Source organism: Ochotona princeps, chromosome 19 (genome assembly GCF_030435755.1).
Source record: "Ochotona princeps isolate mOchPri1 chromosome 19, mOchPri1.hap1, whole genome shotgun sequence".
NCBI lineage: Eukaryota > Metazoa > Chordata > Mammalia > Lagomorpha > Ochotonidae > Ochotona > Ochotona princeps.
The window spans coordinates 50,419,129-50,438,305 of NC_080850.1; the positions used below are offsets into that span (position 1 = coordinate 50,419,129).

A 19,177-nucleotide genomic window follows, 5' to 3' on the forward strand; every position below is an offset into this window, starting at 1 on the left:
CATGTGCACACACAGCAGGCCTCCCTTGTTTGTGTCCCTAAAGGAGACAAGATGCACCAAATAGTACATCACGAAAGCTCAAGATCTTTCGTTTTCAGCTCCTGCCCACCCGTTATGAGGCCAGCTCTGCTCCCAACACACGTGTGTGCATGCATGTGTGTGCACACGCAGCCATGCCCACCTGCTATGGAATCGGCTGATGTCCCGCATGTTACGGAAGAGGATGGCCTTCTGGCTGGCCACAGTGGGGGGCACGTGGGGGCTCTGCTCTAGGTGCCGCATGTGGTGGCTCTGCAGGAACTGCAGCTCCCCCAGGAAGGCCTGTTCTGAGCTCAGCAGCTCCTGGATCACAGAGCTGTTGGGTGGAGGAGGGGGTGGTGAGGGGAGACTCAGGGGGCCGGGGGCTCCATAGTCCCTGAGCTGGTGAGTTGGCGGGGGGCTGTGCGGGCAGACCCAAGGGCCAGGGGCTTCACAGACCCTGAGCCCTCAGCCCTGGCTGCACACAGCCTGTGTTCTCTAACTACCCCACCAAGCAGCAGGTCCCACCAGTCTTGGTCCTGGGGAGGCGCACCATTGGGAGCCTCCCTGACCAGTTCTGCCCTTGCCTGTCCCTGAGGGTTGGTCCCAACCAAGGCCACTCACCTCAGCTTTGTCTTGTATTCAGCTTCTGACATGACTTCACCGGGGAACTCGGGAGACTCAGGGGTTCCCCACTCTGGTGACAGCTGGGGAGAAAGGCAAGGCCTCCTGGCCAGTCTGTGCCTGGCTCCACCCCAGGAGTGGGCCACATCCTCCCTCCCCCACCGCCAGTACCTTGAGTCTCTTATCCAGGTAGGCAGGTGACACCCAACCCTGCCGGGAAGGGCTAGATTTGGTGGGCTTGGTGCGCACAAGCCAGCGCAACGGGTGAGCAGAATCCAGGACCTCCACATATTGGCCCTCCCGGAGCGCGATGGCATCCTGCTCAGCTCCCAGGGGCAGGTAGTCAGCCGTGACCACAAAGATGTCGAAAATCTGACAGTGAGTAGGGGGGGCAGCTGAGGGGTGGTGGCTCTGCAGGCCCCAGCCGGGCCTCACCAAGCCCCTACCCAGTCAGCCAGCTGCTGGGACATGTGACTTTCCAACCTTGAGGTCCCAGAACCTGCTTCCTGCTGTCTATCCTGAGCACCCTCCAGCTGCAACCCGAAGGACAGCATCTGCTCCAGGTGCCACAAAACCCCTGGCCCCTTGGGTCCACCCACCTCACCACGGGAGTCGCTGTCCTCCGACTCAGAGGAGGATTCCTGGACGCTGGAAGACGGCCGTGACCGGCCATGCCGGGGGGATGCAGATGGCGTCTTGCACTCCTCATCACTGTCACCCCCGGGCACCTGCAGCTTGGCTGGGAGCAGGTGAGAGGGTCAGGATGCTCCAGCAAGGTGTTCCACCACCCCGCCCCAGCCGGCATGGGGCTCACCCTGCGAGATCTTGGCAGACACCATCTCAGTGATCTGGGAGGTCAGTTTCCTCAGGAACTCCTCCGTGCCCACCTCGGCCAGGGACAGGGAACTACCCACCTCCTCGGCTGCCAAGGGCTCTCCTGGGAGATAGGAGGGTATGGTCAACAGTGGCCTCAACCCTGGTGTGAGGCTCACCCATGGTGGGAGACTCATCCCTGGCATGGGGCTCATCCCTGGCATGGGGCTCAACCCTGGTGTGGAGCTCAACCTGGTATGGGACTCAACCCTGGCGTGGGGCTCAACCCTGGCGTGGGGCTCAACCCTGGCGTGGGGCTCAACCCTGGTATGGGGCTCAACCCTGGTGTGGAGCTTAGCCCTGGCGTGGGGCTCAACCCTGGTGTGGGGCTCAACCTTGGTGTGGGGCTCATCCCTGGCGTGGGGCTCATCCCTGGCATGGGGTTCAACCTTGGCATGTGGCTCAACCCTGGTGGGGGGCTTAACCCTGGTATGGGGCTCAATCCTGGTGGGGGGCTCATCCCTGGCGTGGGACAGGGTCTCCTCAAATTGGAGGGACAGTGAGACTGGGGCAGACAGTGGATGAAGGGCCACTTAGGCAGAGACACCTGAGCCAAGGTATAACCAAGGGCTGGGGGCAAAGAGAAGGGACAGTGGTGGCCAGTACAGCATAGGCATAGCCAAGCAATACAGGTGGCCAGGGACATGGTCTTAGCCAAGGGACTATTGGCAGCTATGTGGCTGCAGGGCACCGGGAGCTGAGGATGGAGCTGAGTAGAGATCAGGTGGTCCCTGGAGCCCAGGACCTAGGTGGTCTGTGGCATGGTACATGCCACCCAGAACATAAGCCCTGAGCTAGGCCAGCCTCCTGCATGCCTGGGGCCAGGAATGGCTCTACCGCCAGCCACAACTCACTCAGAACTAGGATCTAGGGGAGGACAGGGACCCCGGGACAGACCTTATTATGTCCAGGAGGAGTCTCTCGGCCTGGGGTCTGCCCAGCAGCAGGCAGGGGCTCAGGCACCCTCCCTACCCATACCTTTCTTTTGCTCAGCGAGGTCAGCTACAGTCCCAGCTTCTAGCATCTGTGCCGAGATGGCTTGGGTCGTCCTAGCAGGAGCAAGGGAGGATGTGAGTGGCCTGGGCAGACCTACCATGCTCTGCCCAGCAAGAGGGCCTGGAGGCAGCAGGCAGGAGTCCCACAGGAAAACCCCACTTCCCAACCAGGAAATGGGCTGCCCCTGCCCTGCCCAGTCCCCACTCACCCCTGCAGGAATGTGGAGATGAGGGTCTCCTTCACCTTCTCCTGCTCCTCTTCCTTGGCCACTGTCAGGAAGGCCAGGCAGCTGTGAGGGCCAGGGCTCGGACCTCGGAACCACAATGTCCAAGCTGCCTGGTGTCCTGAACCCACCCCTCCCCCAGCACCCTGGGCACAGTCATGCCTAGACCACCTCCCCAGTCACAAGGACAGGGCCTACAACATGCTTGACCACCTCCCCAGGCCAGTGCCAGCCCCACTCACGGCCTGAGACATGCAGGCTAGCAGAGCAGAGGGCCTGGCCAGCAGCGTTGGTGGCAATGCAGGTATAGGTGCCCTGATGCTGCCGGCCCACATCCAGCAGCACCAGGCTGTGCCGCTGGGCAGAACTGGCCACAGTGTAGCCTGGTGAGTCAGGGCCAATCCACAGCACGCCCCTCTCGGCCTCCTCCCGGAGCCAGTGTACGGCAGGGGCCGGGTGTCCTGTGCAGAGAACAAAGGCAGATACTGACCCAGCCCCACCGGGAGCCAGGATGGGAGGCTGTGATGGGGATATGGACACGCACCTGCTACCTTCACGGAGAAGGTCACACTTGAGTGTCGTTTCACTGTCTTGGGTGTGAACCTCTCCAGGATCCGGGGAGGCTCCATCTGCTCAGGCTCAGCTGGAAGTGGTGCAGGGGCAATGACTTTGGGGCCCAGGGGATCTGCCCCTTGGCCAGGCAGTGTCCAGCCCACACCTAGCTGGCCGAGGCCTGTATCCACCCATGTCCTTGGCTCATTGGGGCTCTCACCTGATTCTTGCTTCTCTTCCGGCTCATCGGGGCCTGAGAGATACACAAGTGAGACATGCATTTGCATGGGGCTTTTTGTGGGCTGCCCAGGGTCCTGCCTGCCTAGGTGAGGGAGCCCTGCTGCAGTCCCACCCCATGAGCCAAGATCACAGCCTGAAACCTGAAATGAGGCTCACACAGATCGGCACCCTAAAAGCATACGCTGGGACGTTGTGAAAAGTTCTCTGCCTCCAGGAAGTTGCCCTGACCTGACTTCAGGGACCAGACCTGACCCCACAGAGAGCTAAACAGACCCCACAAGGACCTGACCTGACTCAGGAATTTGACCTGACCCCACAGGGAGCTTGCCTGACCCTACAGGGATCTGACTTGACCCCACAGGACCTGGACCTCCCTGGGAGCTGGTCTGACCTCAAGGACCGGACCTGCCATGTGCTCCACTCAACCACACTCCCTGCAGGAATTATCTGTGCACAGTCACACAGGCAGCCCACAGATGTAATCTGGGATTAGCTCTCAGTGTTCAGGGCTTTGGGGAATGGACACTGGCACCCCTCTTCCCAGTGTCGTGCCCCACAGCTGCCTGTTGTGCATTGTCTGCTTCCTTTAATCCAGACGGAGGCACCGGGATCCTGTCCCAAGACCGATGCACTATAGGCCAACTTCTGACCACCAGGTGTGGACAGAACACCGGGTACCCACCTCGGACCAGCAGCCGGGCAGAGGAGTAGGCAGCACCCAGGGCGTTGCTGATGTAGGCTGCGTACTGGCCAGCATCTTCCCGCACCACAGACAGCACCTCTAGTGTGTGCACCGTCTTCTTGTCAGCCATGTGGATGTGGGCAGACGCGGACAGGGGCTGCCCATCCTTGAACCAGTACACCCTGGGTGCTGGGTAGCCTGGAGCCAGGAGGCAGGAGAGTGGTCAGCATAGGGCCACCTGCCAACGGCATTCACCCAGACAGCCTGGGCCACTGGCAACAGAGCGCCAGCCTCCTGTGCCTGCTCAGGGGCAGGCTGGAGTCTCCTCTTGCCTGGCAGCACCCCCGTACTCTCTGCCCCTCACCTTTCACCTTGAGCTGGAACTTGGCCATGCGTGTGCCTGGGGTCACCTGCAGGTCCCTCAGCTCCTCCACCACCTGGGGTAACTGCCCTTCATCCGACTCTGTCCCCTCCTGCTCCCGGCTGGTAGGAGGAACAGAGAGAGTACATTCAGGAAGTAGACTAGCCAGAGAGGCTGGGGGAGAAACAGGGGGCAGGTGTGGCCCCTGACTGCTGTGCAGAGGGGTGGACCCAAACATCAGGGCCTGTGGAAGGCCTCAATCCAAGCCACTCAGCTGTCTGAGGATCCTACCTGGATAGGTAGCCCTGGGCACTGAAGTAGGACGAGGTCTCTGTAGCATCGGCTGCAGTATCGTAGTCTGTGCTGGTCACTGAGGAAGCAAGGGTGGACCTGGAGCACAGGCTGGACCTTTGCGCTGGGACTGCCGGGGCCAGCTGAGCGACTCCTGCCTTACCCTGGGACTGCTGGGGCCAGCTGAGCGACTCCTGCCTTGCCCTGGGACTGCCGGGGCCTGCTGAGTGGCTCCTACCTGTAGTTGCAGCTCAGGCTCCCTGGCCCACAGCCAGCCACTGGACCAGCTCTGCCCTCTGTCCCTCACAGGACAGCATTGTTTTCTGCTGGGCACTGAGCCTGCTCACGGTCCCATCTACCACGCTCTGGCCTCCACGCTGTACCACCATGTCTGTAGCTTTCTAGATGCACTGAGCATAATCCCAGCACTGCTCAGCACTCCCTTCAGCCACAGCTGCTGCCTCACAGGGTCTTGAGCCACACTTTGCTCTCCACATCATGCTCAATTTCTGCCCTGAGATCTCCCTCTGAGGAGCAGTGTGCTTCCTGTCTAGAAGACTGTCCCCCAATCACAGTCCTGGCCCCAGCTCCCAAAGTGGAATCCCAGCCTGGGATTGTTCTACAGCAGCTCCCACCTAAACCACACCATGGCAAAATACATGGCATAATGGTCCATGAGGTGAAGAAAGGTTGTGACTCCTCAGACCAGGAGAACCCAGAGTCAGAGGACACAGCCAAGGGTCCGAGGAGACTAGGGCACAGCACCAAAGATGGAGAGCTGTCCAGACATGGGCCCAATGATTCATAGAATTCTGACAGGGGAAAGCTGAGCCTACACACACAACACTCACAGGCTAGCACAATGAACACACAACCAGGCACACATGTGCACACACGGCTGAACACATCCACACCAGGGCACACACATGGCAGACTCACACAGTTGTGTACATGTAAACATATACACACACAGCAGGGCACACAAAGCTGTGCACATACAGATGAGTTCATATGTGCATGCACACACAGGACTACACTGAAGGCTTCATGTAGCCCAGCACTCAGATGGTCAGTATTCAGCCCCAGACTAAGCCTACTCCAGACTTACATGACCAACTGCAACACCACAGCTGAGAGGATCTGCTTCTGGCAGCCACAGGCCGGGCTTCAGCCCAGCCCCAGGGGCAGGAGACATGGCCCTGGCCAGGAACTGCTAGAGAGCAGGACTAGTGAGCAGGCATTGGAGATTGTCACATTTTGCATCTGAAAAGCAGAACCAGGCAAGGACCTAGCAGGACAGCAAACTGGGGGACGCCGGCAGAGTCAGGAATGGACACAAAGGGCCAGTACACTGGATGTGACCCCAGAAAGATGAGTGACTGGTGGAGGGCAGCATGGCTGAAGTCGCCAAATGAGGGTGTAAGGGACCTGGGAAAGCAGCAACCACAAACAAGCCCTTTAAGCCCAAAAAGCCCCAAACAGGAGGATGTGAGAAAGCCAGAGGGCACCAAGGACAGCGGCCAGCAGGCACTGGTGAACTCCCCAGAAGCCCACAGTAAAGGGCAAGGGACCCAAAGTGCCCACAGCAATCTCAACAAAGACCCGAGGTGGAGAACGCAACTCTCCAGAAAGAACTACGAAGCACAGTGACTCTCACGAGGCACAGGTGAGACAAGAGTGCTACACTAACCTCAGGAGGAGGCACACACATGTGTGACTGGAGCACCACACGGCCTCAGGAGGAGGCACATGTGTGTGACTGGAGCAGCACACGGCCTCAGGAGGCACACACGTGTGACTGAAGCAGCACACGGCCTCAGGAGGCACATACATGTGTCAGGAGCACCACACGACCTCAGGAGGCACACGTGTGCCAGGAGCAGCACACGGCCTCAGGAGGCACACACATGTGACTGGAGCAGCACACGGCCTCAGGAGGCGCACATGTGTGACTGGAGCACCACACGACCTCAGGAGGAGGCACACACGTGTGTCTTCAGAACCTTTGACAGAGCCATGTTAGGGTTCACTTCTTTTATCCATGGATGTCCAGCTGCTCCAGCACTATTTGCTGAAATCCCCCCTCCTTTTTTTTCTTTTTGAGGTACATTTTTCAAGGCACGTTTGTTGGAGTCCCAGCCTTGCTCCACTTACTTTTGTGTGAAATCTGCTGGCATACGCACACATACAGCCTAATCTTGCTCCTGATTCCCATCAGTCCTCTGTCAACAGCACATGATCTTGGACGCTTTGCACAGTAAGCCTTGCTCCGAGTATGCTGGTTCTTTTCATTTCACTCTTGTTTTCCAAACGCTGTCCTGACTATTCTGGGTTCTCTGACAGGTAGCCTTACAAGAAGCCTGTCCACGTCTACAGAGGGACTATTCATTGGCGCAGTTGTCTGGCACGGCCAGGGGGCTTCTGCTTGGGACGCGCACCTCATCACTGCAGTCCCCCCTGTTCTGCTTCCATCCATCCCAGCTTCCTTCACCACACACTTGGGAGGCAAGTGGGTCATTTGGGTCACTGCCACACTTGAGGAGACCCAGACTGAGTTTCCAGCCGCCAGTTTGGCCTGGCCCAGATAGTGAGTCAGCATTAAATCTCTCTGTCTCTGCATTTCAAATGCAAAGGTAACCTGAGAACTGAATTGAACCCCATGTCCGTGAACAGGGAGCATCTCTCCAGGCATGTAGGTCCTCTGCGATGCCCTTGACAGCAAGTTTCAATTCTCACGAAACAAACTCAGCCTTGTTGGATTTATGGCTGCTTTTTGTTTTACTTGAATTTGCTGTAGCTATTCCTTGGCCTTGGCTTCCATACACGCATGTGCACCCTGGATACATGACCAACTTGCCTGCCGCTCCTGGGTCCGATGGCCTCACTTCCTAGCTCTGCCTCAGCTAACTGCTCCAGCACTGCTCACTCTTCCCCAGGGCTTCTCAGCAGGCCTCACCCTGTCTGCCGGCCGCCCTCTCACCTCTGAGACCCAGCTGCAAAGTGTGCTGGGCCTCTGCCCAGCCCAGCCACCTGGAGGGCTCTGGGCCCCGGGAGGTGCGAGTCAGGCAGGAGACACCAAGTCCCACCTGGCAAACAGTAATGTTGTCCACCCACTGGTGCACTTGACTTCCAGGTCTAGGACCAGGTCTGGAACCAGGCTGCAGTACCTACCAGAGTCGGGCCTAGGGTTCTGGAGAGCTGCTTCAACCCACCAATCAGTGCGAATCAGGTCTGGGTACAGGCCAGATTGGGCCATTGTACCCACTGGTGCACATGAGCTGAGTCAGGGGAATGGTCATGTGGGGGTTCAAGGAGCCACCCTAACTAGGCCATTTTATCTGCTTGGGGTGGGCCAGGTCAAACCAATGCACCTGCTGATGACCATGGGAACTAGGGCTGAGAGCCAACCTTTCATGGGTTCCTGAGGGGCCCCTTGCTCCTATAGATACATATAGGAGATGGGGCAGTGGCCATCTGGACCAGCCTGTAGCACCCACCAGGGAGTGCAAGAACCAGGGCTCAGGACAGACCATGTAGGATGACCTGGTCAGGAATGGACCTCTGACTCATGTGAGCAATCCTGAACTGATGGGGTCCCTGACCTCAGGGGACATCCCACAGACATGTGGTCCTACCATGGAGCACATGCTGCAGTACCAGGCTATTCCACTGCCAACTCCAGAGAGAGGATGAGGAGCACCCCCAGACGCTCATGAAAGGCAAGACAACTGAATCCTCTAATTCCACAGAAGACCTCAAAAGCTCTTCAAAGAGTGAAAAGAAAAGCAAGGGACTCAACACTTTAGGCCAAGTTCTACAGAAAACAGCTAGGCTTGTGGATACTCTTGAAACAGAATGGACAGCCAACAGGCCTCAGAACTTACACCAAGACAGCCAGAAAGAGTCCCTGTGAAGATAGATGGAGTACATGGCCTCTTATCCAAGGGCATTCTCAATGCACCGTCTCCACTCCCCCACTATTGTAGTCTGCAAAAGGGGTGGTATGCCCTCTCCCTGCCCGCCCACCATGGACACATCTCTTCTCACCTCTCCTTCCCTCTCTAACCCTCTCTACCCCTACCAGAGGCCCACACCTCTGCAATGAACATTTAAAATTAATCATTCTGTTATGAAAAAAGAACAGTGCCATCTGCCCCCCTTTCCCAGGCCAGCAATGTAGGCCTGGCACTCACGGTCCACACGGAGCTCAGCCTTGGTGGAAGAGACACCCACGCTGTTCTCAGCCAGGCAGCGGTAGACACCCATGTCTGCTGGCACCACAGCTGTGATGATGAGCTGGTGGCCGCCCTGCTGGTCCTCGTTGATCATGTAGTGGTCGTCCTCCTCCAGCAGCTTCCCATCCTTGAACCAGCGCACACTGGGCATCGGCTGGCCCCTCACCACACAGTCGAAGCTCACAGGATAACCGTCCTGTACCTCTTGGTTCTGCAGCTCCGTCAGAAACACAGGGGCTGGGTGGGATAGACAGGGCATGCACAGTTAGCCCCCAGGTGGCCCCAATGCCCCATGGGTGGCTTGACATGCTCCCAACCCATCCCAGCTGGTGGGCATGCTCACCAGTATCAGCAGGCAGAAGGCCAGGTGCTGGCTGTAGGGGTGCCCCGGGGGTGGAGGCCACCTTTCCAATGCGCATCTCCACACTCCGGGGGCCCTGCTCCACCAGGCTGATCTCCACACCAATACCCATTGCTGCAAACATCTCTCGGAAGCGGCTGACAGCCTGCTGGGCTTCAGCGGGGGCCTCGAAACGGATGCATACGCAGTGTTCATCCTCTCGGTATGTCTGCCAGTCGGCCGGCTCCTCGGGCTCAGCTGGGCCCTCATCCGCACTCAGGAAGAGTTCCTCATCCGAGACCTCAGTCGGGCCCTTGGTGCGGAAGAGCCGATGCAGCCGCCGGGCAGCCCGGCGGAAGGCATCATCCAGCTCGCTCCCTGAGGAGCTCTCGGCCTCACTCTCTGTCCCACTGACCACAACACAAGCACTGTGGGCCACCTGCCCAAACTTGCTGCTCACCTGGCAGGTGTAACAGCCAGCGTCTGAGTGGTCCAGGCCGGTGACTAGCAATGAGCAAGTGCCGTCAGCCAGCTGGTCAATGTGGTGGTGCCGCCCATCGGTCAGCTCCACACCATCCTTTAGCCAGCAGGCCCGCACCTCTGCCTTGCTGGCCACCACACACTCCAGGTGCAAGACATCCCCTGCATGTGCCTGCGTATCCCCAAACGTGCGGGAGAATGTGGGCCCTTCCTGTTGTCTCATCTCTTTCCGGACTTTGTAGCCCTTGAAGGCGGCCTGAATCTTTACAGCTGCCTCATCCAGATGGGGACCACTCTGGCCTCCCTGGAGCAGCTGCTCTGCGGGTGCTGGCTCTTGAGGCTTCTGTGGCTTCACAGAGGGGACTTCTCGGGCCCCAACCTGTGACACAAAGCTGGACGTCATGGCAAGGTAGGAACTAAGGTGTGCACTTGGGCCTGGAGGCAGTGGGGCAGGCTACAGTTCCAGGCCTTGCTCCAACGTGCCTGTCTCCCTGCCCTCTTCTAGCAACCCTGCTGATCCATCAGCAGCAGACACCTACTGGCCCCCACCACTACCGAGAAGCAAACCCACCTCACAGGAACCACTGCACACCCAGGGGTGGGTTTCACACAGGGTAAAAGGACCCACAGGCCAGCCTCAGGTCTTCAGGAAAAGGGTAACAGTCAGGTGGGCAAATGGGTGAACAGAGAATGCTTGGACAGGTAAGGGACTGATGGGTGGGAGAGTAGAGAGGGGATGGGGTAACAGCAGATGAACAAATGGAAGAATGGTGGGTGGACGGGAGGCAGGCAATGCATGTGTGAGCAGGCGTGGGAATCAACGGGGCAAACAAGGTAGGCACACAATAGACTGTCGGGCGTTTGAGGCCTCAGACAGCCCTCTCCAGCAAGCCAAGCGGGAGGCTCACCTCACTGGCCAGCGGTGAGACTCCTGGCCTCCCAGCCCTCTTCAGGTAGGTGACAAGGGCCGGGGTGCCTGCACGGGATTCATCGTCCGAGCTGGTATGGGAGAGGTCAGCCTCGCCAGTGCGAGCTAGCTCGTCAGCCGTGGAGTAGTCCTCCGAGAGATCAGGAGCCGCCTCCTCAGCCGCTTGCCGCAGGAGCTGCAGGTGGGTGTCCTCTTCAGGAAGCTCGCTGATGGAATCCAGAGTGGGCTCACGGCTCATGCGGCGCTTCCGGGCCAAGGCCTCCCACAGCAGGTGCAGGTCACCTTCCTGGGCTGCCTCGGGAGGCAGGCTGGGCTGTGCCAGGGCTTCGGCCCCAGAGTTTGCAGCCAGCACCACTGAGGAAGGGTGACAAACTGGTCAGTGGGCCAGAGTAGAGCTGTACCGGCAACCCCATGGCTGCTAAGTGGAGAACGGCTCAGACAGGGGGCCTATTGGACTCTGCTCCCCACCTGTTCCAGGTCTCAGAGCCCTCCTGCCAGACCCTGGGACACCAGGACAACAGGAGGCTCATTCTGAGATATGGTTGGGCTTCTCCCACCCTTCCTGTTCCTCCCCCTGGTTCACAGGGTGATGGGCACAGCCACACAAGGGAGGACTGTGTATGGGCTGAGGGTGCAATGAGAGCCAGCCTGGGGGTCAGGACAAGGCTGAAGAGTGCCCGGGGAGGAGGACGCACCCTGGAAAGAGGCGCTGGCAGTAGGAGTCGGACTGCTGGCAGGGCTGCAGCTGTACTGCCCCTGGTCCTCAGCCCTGAAGCCCTTGATGACTAGCTTCTGTCGCCGACCTCGGGAGACCACCTCAAAGCGTCCATCAGGCTGGATACGCTCCGAACCCTTATGCCAGACCACACCACCAGCCTCTGCTGCCATCTCCAGCTCCAGACAGACGTCCTCACCGGCAGTCACATGCCGACTCTCAGGAGCTAGAGGACAAGCTGGCTCCGGCTCTGTAGGGGACCCCACGCAGGGCAGGGCACAGGCTATGTCAGCAAGGACCCAGACACCCACAAAGGCACAGCCCCCTACAGCTTCAAGGGTGGCAACTCACCCAGCTGGACAGTCTGGGGCAGGTGCACTGGCTCTCCGGTTCCCGCAGGACCCACGGCTGCCACACGGAAGCGGTAGGTCTCCCCAGGGGACAGGTCATCCACTACACACTCAGGCCCAGGCACCAACTCATGGCACAAACGCCACTGGCCAGTGGCTCCCTGCTTCATCTCCACACGATAGCCACAGAGACCACCCCCGCCATCACTTGTGGGGGCTACCCAGGAGAGCGTCACAGATCGGCCGCTTCGCCCCACCACTTCAGCATCCTCTGGGGGGTCAGGGAGGCCTGCAAAGCAGAAGGACTATCAGCACCAGGGCCCAAGCGCCCTTTGTAGCCATCACTGGACATGTGTGAGCACTGAGGACCAACTACAGCTCCTGTATCCCAGGAGAGACAATGTATGGTCAGAGCATCTAACAGCTTACAGGATGGAGACCCTCACACTCCCCATCCTAGGACTGGGCTCAGGGCACATGGAGAAGGACCAGCAAGAACCCTCCAGGGTTACAGGCCCTGCAGGCAGGTAGGGAGAGCCTGCCTGGGGCCCACCCTGCCTTCTGGGCCTCCCATAGCCAGGCACACAGCCTGCATCACCACCTCTTGACCACACAGAAGCAGGAAGACACCCGCCAGACCCAATCTGGGGTGGGGCCTCACTCAGTACAGAGAGCCGAGCAGAAGCCACAGCATCCCGGGCGGCGAAGGTGACTTCCCCAGCATGATGCGGCTGGGCATGGTGCAGCAGCAGGCTGTGGTGGCTGCCGTCAGCTGTGACTGTCCAGTCGGGGTCGTCTGGTTGCACAGTGGCGCCTTCCAGGTACCAGCTGGCCTCACCCACAGGCACAGGCTCACTGAGCGTGCAGTTAAAGTGGGCCTGCGCACCGGGGGGCACTACCACATCTTGTGGGGTCTCCAGGAACTCCAGGCGCCAGCCTGCAGCAGGATGGGGGTGGTGTGAGAATGGGTGTGTGGGAGGATGTAAGGGGCGGCTCCCAGCACCCCACAGTCACCTCGGACAGTGAGGAAAGCAGAGGACACGAGGTCCCCGGCCAGGAAGGTCACACGGCAGCTGTCCCGCGGGTGCAGGTTTTTCAGCAGCAGCAGGTGGCGCAGGCCGCCCTCAAAATAGACCACCTCGGCACTGTCCGAGGTGTGCACCGGCTCATCATCCAGTAGCCAGGTCTGGGCAGCCACCTCAGGCTGGGACAGCTGGCACTCGAACAGCGCCTCTCCGCCCTCAGGGGCCTCCACGTTCTCCAGGCCCCGCACCACCGTGTTCTTGGCTGTGAGGAGAAAGCAGCTCAGGGGTGCCAGTGTCCACAGGGCTCCCCATTGTCATCCATTCAGAGACCCCAAAGCTAGAGAGCCACAGGGAATATCCCTGGCAGTTGCCATGTGGTGAGCAGGGACACTGGGTGGTGAGTGTTCTGGGTGCCCAACCCCAGGGGCCTGCATCAACCTGAAGAACAATATGGGGGGCTGTGGCCCCACCCACATGTTCAGGAGACCACCTGCTGCACAAGCTCATGGCCCTGGAGCCTGCAGTATGGGGCCTTGGATAGTGACCAGGGCCACAAGGACCCTCTACTGGCCCTCATGACCCCTTCCCTGCTCACTCTCCACCATGTCCACCTGCTCCAGCCACACACTTGTCCTAGAGGTCACACACTCAGCTCCACCCAAGGCACGCCCTGCCACTGGCCTCCTCACAGGCTGCTCCCACTGGCCTGGCCGCCTCAGCACAAGTGCCCGCCAGGCGGCCTCACCTCGCACTTGAAGCAGGGCCTCTGTGCAGGTGCCCTCAGCCTCGCAAGAATAGATGCCGCTGTCGTGGGGCAGGGCCGGCCTGAAGATGAGCCTGGCCACTGTCCAGTCCTGCTCTATGATGACGCGGCGCCCGTCTGCGCAAACCTCCCGCGCGTCCATCTTCCACATGGCATGCACGGGCCGTGAATACTGGCAGACGAGCTCCACCGAGCCCCCCTCCTCCACCACCAGGTCCTGCATGGCACTGACCACCTCCACCGCAGGATCTGTCGGCCAACGCCAGACACCCATCAGCCATGGGAGCAGCTCCTATGCCCACCCTGCCCGCCCTGCCCATGGTCAGCATTAGCAGCTTCAGCAACTACAAGCACAGCAGCAACTGCCTGGCACCCTGGGGCCCACAAGCCAGCCAGGCTCGGCATCTGTCCAAGCTAGGGTCACTGGAGACACACCCCATCCTGGTGGCCTTGAGCCCTGTCTACTCAGGGGCAAAGAACTACCGCCTGAAGATCCAGCCAAGGCGTCTATACTTTCTAAAGCTGGGAGAAAGGAATGAACAGGTACCTGTGGCCGACTTCCTGCCGGCACAGCTCCTGCCCCAGTCCACAGTGTAAGGCATGGCAAGGGCCAGGCCCCAGGAAGGCTCCCACCCACCGCAGGTTTGCAGGGAAGGATGGCATGGGGCAGCCTCCAGCGTGACTGAGAGCACTGCTGGGGCCTCCTGCCACCCCAGTACAGGCCCAGGGGCTGTGCCCATCCTGGAAAGCATGCAGGGCGGTGCAGGTGCAGGAAGGCTTGAGCATGGGGCATCCCCAGTGGCCAATACCTTTGACCAACAGCTTGGCCATGGAGACCAGGGGCCCTGCACGGAAGGTGACGGTGCCTGAGTCTGCCACCCCAAGGCCTGAGAGGGTGAGGGAGTGCTGGGTTCCACCGTGCACAGCCACCACACTTTGGGGGCCGTCCTGCAGCAGCATCCCATCCAGCCACCAGCGGGCATCTGGCCCCCCCGCGCGGGACACCTCACAGGAGAACACAGCCACCTCCCCCGCGAAGACATCCACATCCTGCAGGCCACGCACCAGGCACAGCGCAGCCTCTGCGGAGAGGGGAGGAGGGCACTGGACACTCAGGGCCACAGGGGTCACAGATACAGGTTCACCCAGGGGCCACTGACATGGGGAGTGATACAATAACAGACCTGGCTCTTGCCCCCAGCCCTGGCACACAGCACCAAAGCCCTCTTCAAACCCCCAAATTCTAGCAGTGCCCTAGATGGCACCTGAGTTTGTGTCAATGAAGAGACAGGCAGTGGCCCAGTCAGCAGAAAGACCAAGCCTTCGAAAACCACAGCCTTCAGTCCCAAACACAGCCCACAGGGAGAGGCAGGGGGGCCAGGACAAAGCTCTGGGAGGATCTGAAACAAGGATGGCCAGGGCTGGAGGGTGCACATGGAGCAGGCACAGAGCCTGCCTTGACACAACCACCACCAGCCCCTCGGCCTGTGATATCAGACCTACTGTAGTTGCTGGGGTCATGGGGATGCCACACCCTCAGGTTCCTCCAGGGCTCCTTGGCGTGAGGGCAGAGGTGACTGTGTCAGCACAGATGGGTCTCCACCATCCTGAAAGAACCCACCCAACCACAGGAGACAGGGAGGCCTCCTGCAGCGAGTCCTGGGCAAGGGGCTGGGCCCATGCACAAGCCGACCACAGTCCCCACATGTCCTCAGAGCACATCAGTACCTGCTCAGAGGATGGACCCAGGCCGATGGTGGGTGTGCCTGCCAGGGGCTCTGCCCTAGAAGCGAGGTAGTGTCCCTGGGGCATGGAAGCTGATGCTACTCTGTTTGGAAGGTCCAAGGAGCCCCCAAAGCTGGTGGTAACTGTCTGCCGTCATCGCAAAGCAGCCCACACTCAGGCGAGGCTCCCGCCTGCCCCATGCCCTTGGCATAATCCTCCTCCTCCTCCCAACCTCTGTTGATGAACACTTGGAATATGTGTGGCAGACAAGGCACTGATAGCCCTCTTAGCTTACCAAGTGCCCTATGGCCAGACAAGTCAGGACCAGAAGCTTCCCCTACCCACTGCAGGGGCCCAGGCATGGGCAGACTTGAGATGCCACCATCCCACAGGACAGGCAGGAGCCACATGCTGAGATAAGCAAGATCAGGGTGCCTACCTCCCAGGCTGACTGCTGGGGGTCTACTCATATCCCCATAGTGGCCACCGAGCACGCACTTACCAACACCTCTCTCACCTCCAGCACCACTGACCAACTGAGCTCATCCACAACACAATTGCTGACAGCCATCCACACACACAAGCTCAGGGCCTCCCGAGACCACAGACAGGCAACTGTATGTGAATCAACCCAGCCAAGATGAGGACAGTTTGTGTGTCCATACCACTCACAGAGGCTTGCATCCCTGTGGGTCCTTCTGCTGGGCCCTGAGCCTCAAGATACTCATGAGGCTCCCTCTCACCCTCAGAGGGTACAGACACTTGGCCCCATGGGCCACAGGATTAGCCACATCTGTCTCAGGGGAGAGGACCCAGGATCAGTACACTCTGCATACCCAGTACCTGTGTAAGACTGGGACTCAGGAGAACAGAGCTACAAGGGGTCTTTCCTAAGTTCAACCCAGAGGGATTCAGGTCTGTTCAATGGCAAACAAATAAGTGGGCAATGGATGGATGGATAGATGGAGAATGGATGCGTGGATAGCAGATTGGTTAATGGATGAATGGAAAAATGGATGACTGGTGGGTAGTGGATAGGTTAATGGATGGATAGATGGCTGATGGGTAGTGGATAGGTTAATGGGTGGATGGATGACTGATGGGTGGTGGATAGGTTAATGGGTGGATGGATGATAGATGGGTGGCAGATGGATGGAGAATGGACAATGGATGAAGATGAGGATGGGAGTCAGGGAGGCTCTGCCTTGTCTGTGACCAGGCCTGTGAAAGGCTGTGCTTCCCACCCTGGACAGGATGTCTCTAACCCCCACACAACCAGGACTCGGCCAGGAAACCCTCACCAGCCCACCCCAGTGGCTCTTCAGTGGTGGCTGTAGTGACCAGGGCTGGAAAACAGGTGACACAACAAGGTCACTGTCCAAGTCTTGGGTTGCTGCCTGCCCCCAAATAGCAGCTGGTGGGTAAACCACTGTGGCATTAGGGAACATCAGAGGTACGGTGCATGGAAGAGGCTGCCCACCTGTGACCTTCAACTGGGCCTCGGAACTGCAGGAGCCCACCTGGAAACTGACAGTCCCAGCATCCTCAGTGGTCACCTGGGGACCAGGCAGAGAGAACCTTAGCACAAGGGTCCCACCAATGAGGGAGGCCCGCCCCTGCCCCAGGCTTCCCCATGATGAGGCCTACCCTCACCCAGCGCTGGCTGCTCCGGGGCTCTCACCTTATGCAGGGTAAGCAGGTGCAGCACGCCCTGTTCCACAGTGATGTCATTCATCTCATTGGCCTGTAGAGGCACTCCTCCCAAGGACCAGTGGGCCTCGTGGCCAGAGGCTCTGGACAGCCGGCACCGAAAGTGGGCATCCTGGCCCTCACAGAGCTGCATATCCTGCAGGGGCTCCAGGATGGTCACCTCAGGGGCTGGACACAAGTAGGGGGGCAGGGCCATCAGCCTCAGCACCTGGCATGCCTTCTCCTGACCAGCAGAGGCCTCATGCCTACAGGCATGAACCCTGCCCTCCCACCATGATTCCCAAAGTGCCCTGTTCCCAGCTCCTTCCTCCAGCTCAGGCCACAGCCCGCACTCTGATGCAGACTACCATCTGCATGAGCCCTCCATGGGGGCCCAAATCCCAACACTATGTGAGCCTTTGGGAAGTCCTGCAGCCTAACTCAGGCCACAGCCCCAACTGCTCAGAGCTTGGGTGTCCACCCCTCCCAGTTCCCTGGCCCCAGTCCACTCCTGAGGAGGGTGACCAGGGAGCATGCCCACAGCCCCCACCTCGCACAGTGAGCTGGGCGGAGGACATGTGCACCCCCACGTGGAAGGAGACAGTGCCGGCATCTTCAGGGGTCACGCCCCTCAACTGGAGCACGTGGGTGCGGCCACCTCGCACAGTCACCTCAGTCACCTCATTGCTCTGCAGTGGCAGGCCCTGGAGACGCCACTGCACGTCCCTGGCCCCTGACTGGGACAGCTCGCAACTGAACTCTACATCTTCGTCAGCCTGGACCTCAGCGTCGGCCAGCCCACGCACGATGCTCACTTCAGGTTCTGGTAATGGCAGGGGAATGGGGGTCCCTTCACCAGCTGGGCCAGACCACCCACGATCTCTGCCATACCACCCAGCATTGGCCACTGGGGTGCTTACAGGAACTGGGCTGGGGGATCCTGTATCCCAGAGGCACAGGCAACAGCCCTGGCCAAGGGAAAGTGGCATAGGCAGTGAACGTCTGTGGGTCCCCACACCACCAGGGCCAGCACCACCCTGGCTGGGCACTGGGGGAAGCGACACTCTCAGGAGGACCAAGCAAGGGCTCAAAGGCCACCCAGGCCTTGCCAGTATTCCTCACCTGCCAGCAGGGGACAGGAACAGCTGGCTGCCCCTCCCATAGCAACAGGGAGGCAAGAGGAGGCCCTGCAACCCAGGGGGCTTCTGGACCCTGGCACTGGCACTGCCCTGTCAGTGTCCCCAGAAGGTTCAGGATGGTAGTAGGGCCCCCCACCTGCTCACCTGTGACCCTGAGGGAGGCAGTAGTCTTCTGGCCACCCACCAAGCAGCTGTACTCGCCAGTGTCCTTGGCCTCAAGCCCATGGATCAATAGCTCGCAGGTGGCCCCATGGTGGTAGATCTCAAATTTGGGGCTGGCATGCAGTTCCGTGCCCTCCTTGAGCCACTGTACAGGGCCACACTCAGGTTCGCTCAGCTGGCAGCACAGCCGGGCCTCACCGCCTACCTCTGCCTCCACACTCTGCAGCCGGGTCTTGAACTTGGGCCTAGGGGCTGGGGGGTGGGCACAGAGGTGCACTTAGGGCCCGTGCTAACTGCCAAGCAGGACACCCACCTACCCCTTGAGGGCTGAGCGCAGGTGCTGCTCACCACGGACCACGAGGCTAGCAGTGCTGCTGGTGGGTCCCGCGTCACAGGTGTAGTCACCTGCATCTTCCTGCTCAACTCCACGTACCAGCAGCTTTGCAGCTGTGCCCTCCTGGGCCAGCTGGTACTTGGCACATGGGAAAAGCTGCAGTGTGCCCTTGCGCCACTCCACACTCACGCCTGCCCGGCTCAGTTCACAGCACAGGTGTGCCGTGGCCCCCTCGTCCACCTCCTGGGCCTGTAGCTCTTGCAGGAACCGCACAGGTGCAGCTGTAAGGCAGGCAGTGTGAGACCAGAGCAGTCACGGAGCGGAGACAGGGAGCAAAGGGATAGAGGGAAAGCATGTATCAACCAAGGAGGGGATCCCAGGAGGGTTATGCTGATACTTCCCATGCAGGAGCAGAACGGGCGAGCCGCTGCC

At 59.8% G+C, this 19,177-nt stretch overlaps 1 protein-coding gene across 1 annotated transcript in view; it reads right to left on the bottom strand.

Moving 5' to 3' along the window:
- The window catches only part of OBSCN (obscurin, cytoskeletal calmodulin and titin-interacting RhoGEF), an 82,104-nt gene that overhangs the window by 20,906 nt on the left and 42,021 nt on the right, over window positions 1-19,177 (bottom strand). The window contains exons 45-69 of the mRNA XM_058677405.1: window positions 18,760-19,026; window positions 18,394-18,663; window positions 17,661-17,933; window positions 17,103-17,299; window positions 16,902-16,977; window positions 12,923-13,195; window positions 12,570-12,845; window positions 11,910-12,197; window positions 11,539-11,808; window positions 10,824-11,197; window positions 9,439-10,294; window positions 9,054-9,332; window positions 4,861-4,939; window positions 4,573-4,691; window positions 4,209-4,406; window positions 3,507-3,539; window positions 3,279-3,377; window positions 2,977-3,195; window positions 2,720-2,780; window positions 2,494-2,564; window positions 1,457-1,579; window positions 1,242-1,381; window positions 814-1,014; window positions 643-725; window positions 182-355 (exon numbers count right to left, since the gene is read on the bottom strand). Of these exons, the coding sequence (XP_058533388.1) occupies window positions 182-355; window positions 643-725; window positions 814-1,014; window positions 1,242-1,381; window positions 1,457-1,579; window positions 2,494-2,564; window positions 2,720-2,780; window positions 2,977-3,195; window positions 3,279-3,377; window positions 3,507-3,539; window positions 4,209-4,406; window positions 4,573-4,691; window positions 4,861-4,939; window positions 9,054-9,332; window positions 9,439-10,294; window positions 10,824-11,197; window positions 11,539-11,808; window positions 11,910-12,197; window positions 12,570-12,845; window positions 12,923-13,195; window positions 16,902-16,977; window positions 17,103-17,299; window positions 17,661-17,933; window positions 18,394-18,663; window positions 18,760-19,026 (5,299 nt within the window). The remainder of the gene's footprint in view (window positions 1-181; window positions 356-642; window positions 726-813; window positions 1,015-1,241; window positions 1,382-1,456; window positions 1,580-2,493; window positions 2,565-2,719; window positions 2,781-2,976; window positions 3,196-3,278; window positions 3,378-3,506; window positions 3,540-4,208; window positions 4,407-4,572; window positions 4,692-4,860; window positions 4,940-9,053; window positions 9,333-9,438; window positions 10,295-10,823; window positions 11,198-11,538; window positions 11,809-11,909; window positions 12,198-12,569; window positions 12,846-12,922; window positions 13,196-16,901; window positions 16,978-17,102; window positions 17,300-17,660; window positions 17,934-18,393; window positions 18,664-18,759; window positions 19,027-19,177) is intronic.